This window comes from Trichechus manatus, unplaced genomic scaffold (assembly GCF_000243295.1).
Source record: "Trichechus manatus latirostris isolate Lorelei unplaced genomic scaffold, TriManLat1.0 scaffold00020, whole genome shotgun sequence".
NCBI lineage: Eukaryota > Metazoa > Chordata > Mammalia > Sirenia > Trichechidae > Trichechus > Trichechus manatus.
The window spans coordinates 3,539,184-3,545,763 of NW_004443956.1; the positions used below are offsets into that span (position 1 = coordinate 3,539,184).

At 44.9% G+C, this 6,580-nt stretch overlaps 1 protein-coding gene across 1 annotated transcript in view; it reads left to right on the forward strand.

Annotated features, from left to right (window-relative positions):
- The window catches only part of PDZRN3 (PDZ domain containing ring finger 3), a 276,873-nt gene that overhangs the window by 248,544 nt on the left and 21,749 nt on the right, over positions 1–6,580 (forward strand). The window contains 1 exon segment of the mRNA XM_023727916.1: positions 1,202–1,280. Coding sequence (XP_023583684.1) covers positions 1,202–1,280 — 79 coding nt within the window.

Genomic DNA, 6,580 nt, shown 5'->3' on the forward strand with positions numbered 1-6,580 from the left:
AAGAGTTCAGAGGTCAGATCTTCGGTCCGGCTGCAGGGTCAGGCAACAGCGTGTACCATATTGCAAGAGTGCATGGGGACTGAAAGGGGAGTGTTAAGTTGATGCTTGAAAGCCCCCGCCATCCAACAGTACCCTCAGTACTAAAAGCCCCTAAGTGCAGGCAGTATATTTGCCTGATGGGTCCAGAAAATTGAAAGCCAGCCTTTGTTTAAATGACCACTGGTGTCTGATCTGTTGTTTCAAAACTAAGTGCCTGGGAGGGAAGGCCAGAGCCCATTGATTGCTGCGTTGACCTTTGAGAATGTGAAGGTTTGAGTCCCCAGCCAACAATCAGAGAATGAAGCTTTCCATCTGCATCTGGCACCATGGACTTTAAGCTCCTTTCCAAAGCCAAGCATGTTATAATTCCCACTGCCTTTACTCCTAGTCGTTCCGTTAATGGTGTTTCCAGAGAGGTGATGGGTTTTGTGAATTGTGTTTTTACATATGTTGTCCTAGATAAAGACAAGCTTTTGGTCTCTTGTGGTGGCGGGGGGGTGTATGTGCATACATATACATGTACACATGTGCATTTTATTTATATACCTGTGTAGATGCAGTATGTACATGTGTGTATATACTGGGTTGTGATGTCAAACATAGTTCTTACTGTGGGTACAGTGTAGTCAAAAATGTTTGGAAAAGCACTATCCTAGATGATGACATACCAGCCTCAGGCATAGCACCAAACACTTTGAACAGATCTCAGAGGGCAACACATGTCTTTGAGGATTGACTATATAGTCTAGTCTTTCCCTCCCCAGAAATACAATATAGCAAAAAAGGAATAAGGGTGGTTAAATATGGGCCTATCTCCTGCATAGAGACTGGGTTAGAAATGAGTCACATTGACTCACATGACTGGTGGGTGAATGGGATAGTCCCTGAAAACCACAAAGCCAGTCCCTCTGATTCTTCCAAACGAAGCTGACTTTGGCACAAATGGTGGAAATATGATGACGGAGGCCCTGCCCATCCTGGGAGCCACTTCCAGAGAGAACTGAGCTGTGAAAGTGCTCAGAGAACCTTAGAAAGAACTCCGTTTCCTACACAGGCTCCCAGTGACCGGCCAGGTCACTGCTGGGCCACATGATGAGAGTCGTGAAAACAGATACTCATAACCAGAAGCAGGGGACTTAAAGATCTTCTGCCTTTTTTCCAGGCATCCCTCAGCCCACGAATACTACGATCCCAATGACTACATTCATCAGGAGATGGACAGGGAAGAGCTGGAGCTGGAGGTATGTGGACCATCTTTGTCTCGTTTTAGGGCCCATTACTAACAACACAGACTGCCTAATATGTTTCCTGTAGCATAAATTTAGTTTATGGATGCTGATGAGAAATGTCAAAAGCAGAAGGTTTTAGTCATGGCATGGAAAAGCAGATGAGCTTCTTCTTCCCCCCCTTCAAAAAAAAAAAATTTAACGGGCCCAAAGAGCCAGAATGTAGGGTTTTGTTTTTTTTTTTTTTTTTTTTTTCGTTTGAATCACTTAAAAGATAGGGCATTTTCAGCCCTGTTCCTGACCTTTGAATCCACATAACCTACTCATGCCAGGCTCTCCAATCCATACCCGCTTGTAACTAACGTCAGCCTCCTCACCTTGCTACCCTTTGAGTCATCACCTCTCCTTACCCAAAGGCAGATGCTCAAGGCTAGGTGGATAAATTACTAAAGTGAATAATCAACCCCCACAGCAGAAAGCTCTGGTTGGTCAGTGGTTAAGCACTCAGCTGCTAACTGAAAGGCTGGCGGTTGGAACCTACCCAGCTGCGCTGTGGGAGAAAGACCTGGCGATCTGCAGCCTAGAAAACCCTGTGGGGCAGTTCTGCTGTCACATGGGGTCACTAAGAGTCAGAATGAACTCAACAGCGCCTAATTACAACCAGCAAAAAGGCTGTGTCCGCTGATTCACAGCTTCAAGTCTTCTAACTCTGATCTTGAACAAATGAAACAAATCCCTAACTCCCCTCCAGTGCTATTTGAGACTAAATACAACTCAAGATTTTAGATGCTTTATAGTGGCAGATTAGCATTAAATAGGCAACCCCAGATCACAGAGTTTTATTTCTCATTTTCTTTTTAATAAGAGTGATTAAAAAATATATAGAAACACCAACTTTCAAGGTTTATTTATTTATACTTTTGGAAAAATACTTTCATGTTTCAGTGTGGTTTCAAAAATTACAAGCACAAGCACATTTTTGAAAACTCCTTTTATGGAATAGGGTAATAAGGTGCCTTTCAGAGACATCTGATGTTAAAGGTTAAACCCTTGAATACCATCAGGAGGTCCAAGAAAACCAAACCTACTGCCGTCGAGTCGATTCCAACTCATAGCAACCCTATAGGACAGAGTAGAACTGCCCCAAAGGGTTTCCAAGGAGCACCTGGGGGATTCGAACTGCCGACCTTTTGGATAGCAGCTATAGCTCTTAACCACTATGCCACCAGGGTTTCCATCAGGAAGTCAGCTGGGGAAAATCGGATAACATGCTGTCCAATTTCATGGCCAACAGTTGTCTGATCTGGGCTGCACCACCAATGCTTCTGAATTGGATGCATTTTTTAGAGGCAGTAGGTTACTGTGCAGCCCCACAGTAGAAAACAGCTGTGTTCCTCAAGAATTCCTTTAAAGTTACCAAGAGAGTTCTCGTTCCAAAACAGAAGACTAAGGTCAATAAAAGCGAGTGACCACCCACTTAACTGGCTTCTTGCCTCCGGCCGGATATGGTCGAATCAAAGTGTTTGGCCCTAGAGGCTTGATTGACTCAGTGGAGATTTTTTTTTTTTTAATTTAAATTTTTCCTTCAATGAATATGGTCTAAACTGGAATGGCAATTATTTTCACTATAAAGTTTCTGCTTGCTGTCAGCTACAGACCAAAGCACTTGCCATCCAACCACTGCTCAGGAAAACACTGCCTTGGCCCGTCAGGAGAAGGATTGTGTCTTATTTACAGCATCCTATCCTCCCACCTTCAGGCCTAGTTCACAGGGAGGGGAGAGGATACAGTAGGCACAATTTCCCCAACCTGTTTATTTGCCCTTGGCCCAAGTACCTATTAACATTTCCTCTGGAACACTGTTGGGAAGACACCGCTCTACAGAAAAAAGGCTATTGAACAATCTTTATGTGACAGCACTGGTTTTTGATGATGATCACTGTCATTGAGACAAAATAGAGATCTTTTAAAAGTGTCACAGATCTCAGGAGCTGGATTTATAAAGTAGTATAGACTTTGTGGTCTTTGGTATTTAGTTAAGCTTGACTTTATAGCAACGGGTTCTTTAGTTCTTTTTTTAGTTTCTAACACCACTGAAAATCTGTTGAAAGCTACATCCTCTCTGGAAGAATGCCCACGTGTATAAGAGTTTGCATATGGTTTCAGGAAGTTCAGTGCGTTCCCACTAGATCTGCTGGATTTAGCCATTCTGCTTAAAATTGTTTGTTATATCTGAATGCTACCAGAGCTAATATTTGCTATTTCCCTTTAGCAGAACTCAACTTGTGGAAACTAAATTTATTTGAAAGGAAACTTTACCACTGCTACTAATAGGAATGCAGCATCAATTGGATAAATAGAAAACAGTTGCCATGGAGTCAGCTCTGACTCATGGCACCCCCATATACCACCCAGGGATTACCCATATATAAAAGGTCCCCATGAAATTAAATACAGTGGACACAAACTGCGTTATAAATTCTGGTCCCCTGTGCTGGTGCCTGCAGAGGTCTAGGGGCTCGTCTCTCCTCTCCACTGCCTCCTAGGCTCTGTCTTTTTCCAAGGAGGTGAGCTAGTATTGAAGAAGTGTTCAGACCAGCCCAACTGAGTCTTTCTCCCTCAAGGAAGTAACGTTCTCAGTGTGAACTACCCGGACCATCTTGCTTTTGGTCGGACCAGAAACTCCGTGAAACAGTTCCCTAGAACCTTGCTAGGCAAAGTGTGGCGCGAGGACGAGCAGCATCCCCTGGGAGCTTGAGAGAAGTGCAGAATCTTGCCTCCCGACCCCAGACCTACAGGATGGAAATCTGCATTTTAGCAAGATCCCTAAATGCCTGTGTGCACGTTAAAGTTGGAGAAGCCCTGACGGAGAGGCTGTGGGCCCAGGTGAAAAACCCCAAGCTCCATCTCCTCTTGTTCTCACGGGTCCCAGCAGCGAGGCTTTGGATAAATTCTGTGACTCGTTCATTATGGTGTAGAGATGTGCTTCCAGCTTGCTAACACCATCCATGCAGAGTAAACTTACTACAGGCTGGAAATGTCTGCCTAAGCCCACTGTACACATGTGACACTGTAGCCTCACCAATGGACTCAGACATAACACTGATCATGGAAATGGTGCAGAACCAGACAGGGCTCCTTCTGTTATATACGACGTCGCCATGAGTCAGAGCTGACGAGACGACAGCTAACAGCAACACACGTAACACTTAGCTACGACTGTTTCTTTTGTATTGGGGGGTTTAGAGCATTAGTAGAATATTTAAAGTTAGGCCTGTGAGGCCATGAGACTTCACATCCATGCTTATTTTCATTTTTATTGTCAGCTTTCACTACTCATCTGTTACATTAAATACTCCAGTGGAATGCAAAAGCAGGAAGTCACCATCCTGCCTGCCCTTAAGGAGTTTATAGTCTATGAGAGGCCATAAGCCATTGGGACCATTAACTAGGTCATTCTCGATCTCTAGCTCCTCTGAACGATTACTGTGTAGTACTGTGAGCCCATAGCAGACAGGAAGACTGTTCTAACATTTGATCTTTTGCTCATAGTAACTTAGATGTCAGTCCCTCGATGGTTCAAACAGATAATGCCCTTGGCTGCTAACTGAAAGATTAGGGGTTTGAGTTCACGCAGAGGTGCCTCAAAAGAAAGGCCTGACAATGCACTTCCAAAAATCAGCCATTGGAAACTCTACAGAGCACAGTTCTACTCTGACACATGTGGGCTCACCATGGCAACTGGTACTGGTTTAACTGAGATGTCACCAGGTTATTTCTGTTAATAAAGCGAACCATGTGGTTTTGGAGGAATGGCCCCTCTTGAGTCCCGAGGTGTTGATGGCTGAGGCAGCAATGGCTCAGGGAGAGTCTTCTGAGGACACTGTGGCTGCTCGTCAGAGAGGGAATCCACATTAGGGAGCGTCACCTGTCCTCCGGTATTGCTTCTGGGTTTCAGAGGTGTGTCTTTGGGAGGTAGTCTGGTCAGCAAGAGAAGGTTGAGAAACCCCACTGCTGAGAATTAAGTTACCTGAAGTTGACCCAGTGTTGGGTGAAGCTGGCATGTACCCATCATTCTGGCCTCCTCAGGGGATTTCTTATAACAGTCAACAGTCTGCCTTCTGAGTTCTCTTCTATTTTGTCCCCAAATGCTGGGTTAGATTTCCGAAGGAGCAAGCTTGTTTTGAGCAAGGGGGCCAATCTCAACACACACTGCTCGTCATCTCAGTCGAATTAGATCAAAGTCAGCACCTTTCATAGAACAACTAGTTCCATGGATATTACATAGGAGGAAAATATATATGAGTGCTGGGATGTAACTGAAGCAAATGCACAGAGAAAAACAGCTGTTCTCTCTTTTAAAGTACACAAAATGATCATATTTAGATAATGTCAAATCCCTGTTATTGTGAAACTGCTTACAGTTAAAGGGATTATACCCAAGTATACCCAAGGGTTGAGCAGCCAAATAATTACCCATAAATTTTCAGGTACTGAACACCTGCTCTAGATCTTCCTGTAGGCAATTAAAAAGAAAATAGCTGTCTGAAGAAGGCTTTTTCCTTAATCTATTGTTTTAATTTCCCAGGTGATTCAGCAGCCTTCCATCAAGGCTGGGAAGCTGCTGTCACCTGTATTGTGTTCTGATGACGTAACTGAGGCCAGAAGGGAAAGCGACCATTTTAACAGGGGGACTAACGTGATCTAAAAGCCTGGTTCCATAGAGTAACGTAACCTAAGTAGATCACAGGGGAATTGGAATTGTCCTGGAGAGCATGTAGAATGCCCCAGCCAATCGATAAAGTCTTCACAACCCTGTAAGGCACAGCACAAGGGCTCTTCCAGACACCTTCCTTGGGCAGCCTGCCTGGGTGGAGTCAGCGTCCTCACGACTCTGTGTGTCCTTGGGATCTGTACATTCTTTGTACTGCCACCAGCAGACCAGGGCCCTTGCACTTACCTAGCCTGGGTAGCACTTCTCCCAGATCTTTGCATAGCTCAGTCTGGCTCAGTCTTTCGCCCAAATGTCACCTCTCCAAAGAAGCTTCCCTGACTACTCTAGCTAAAAGCACTCTGGCCCCAGCAGTGCCATCACCTACCTAGTGTCTGTCCCTCCACCCCCATACTAGAATACAAGCTCCACGAGAGCTGGGCTCTGGACTCACCCATTCACTGTTATATTCCTGGTGCCTAGACGGTGGTGTTGTTTGTCTTAGCTGCCATCGAGTCAGCCCCTGACTCATGGTGACCTCATGCCCCAACAAAACAAAATGCTGCCTGGTCCTGTGACACCCTTATGATCTGTTGCGATCTGT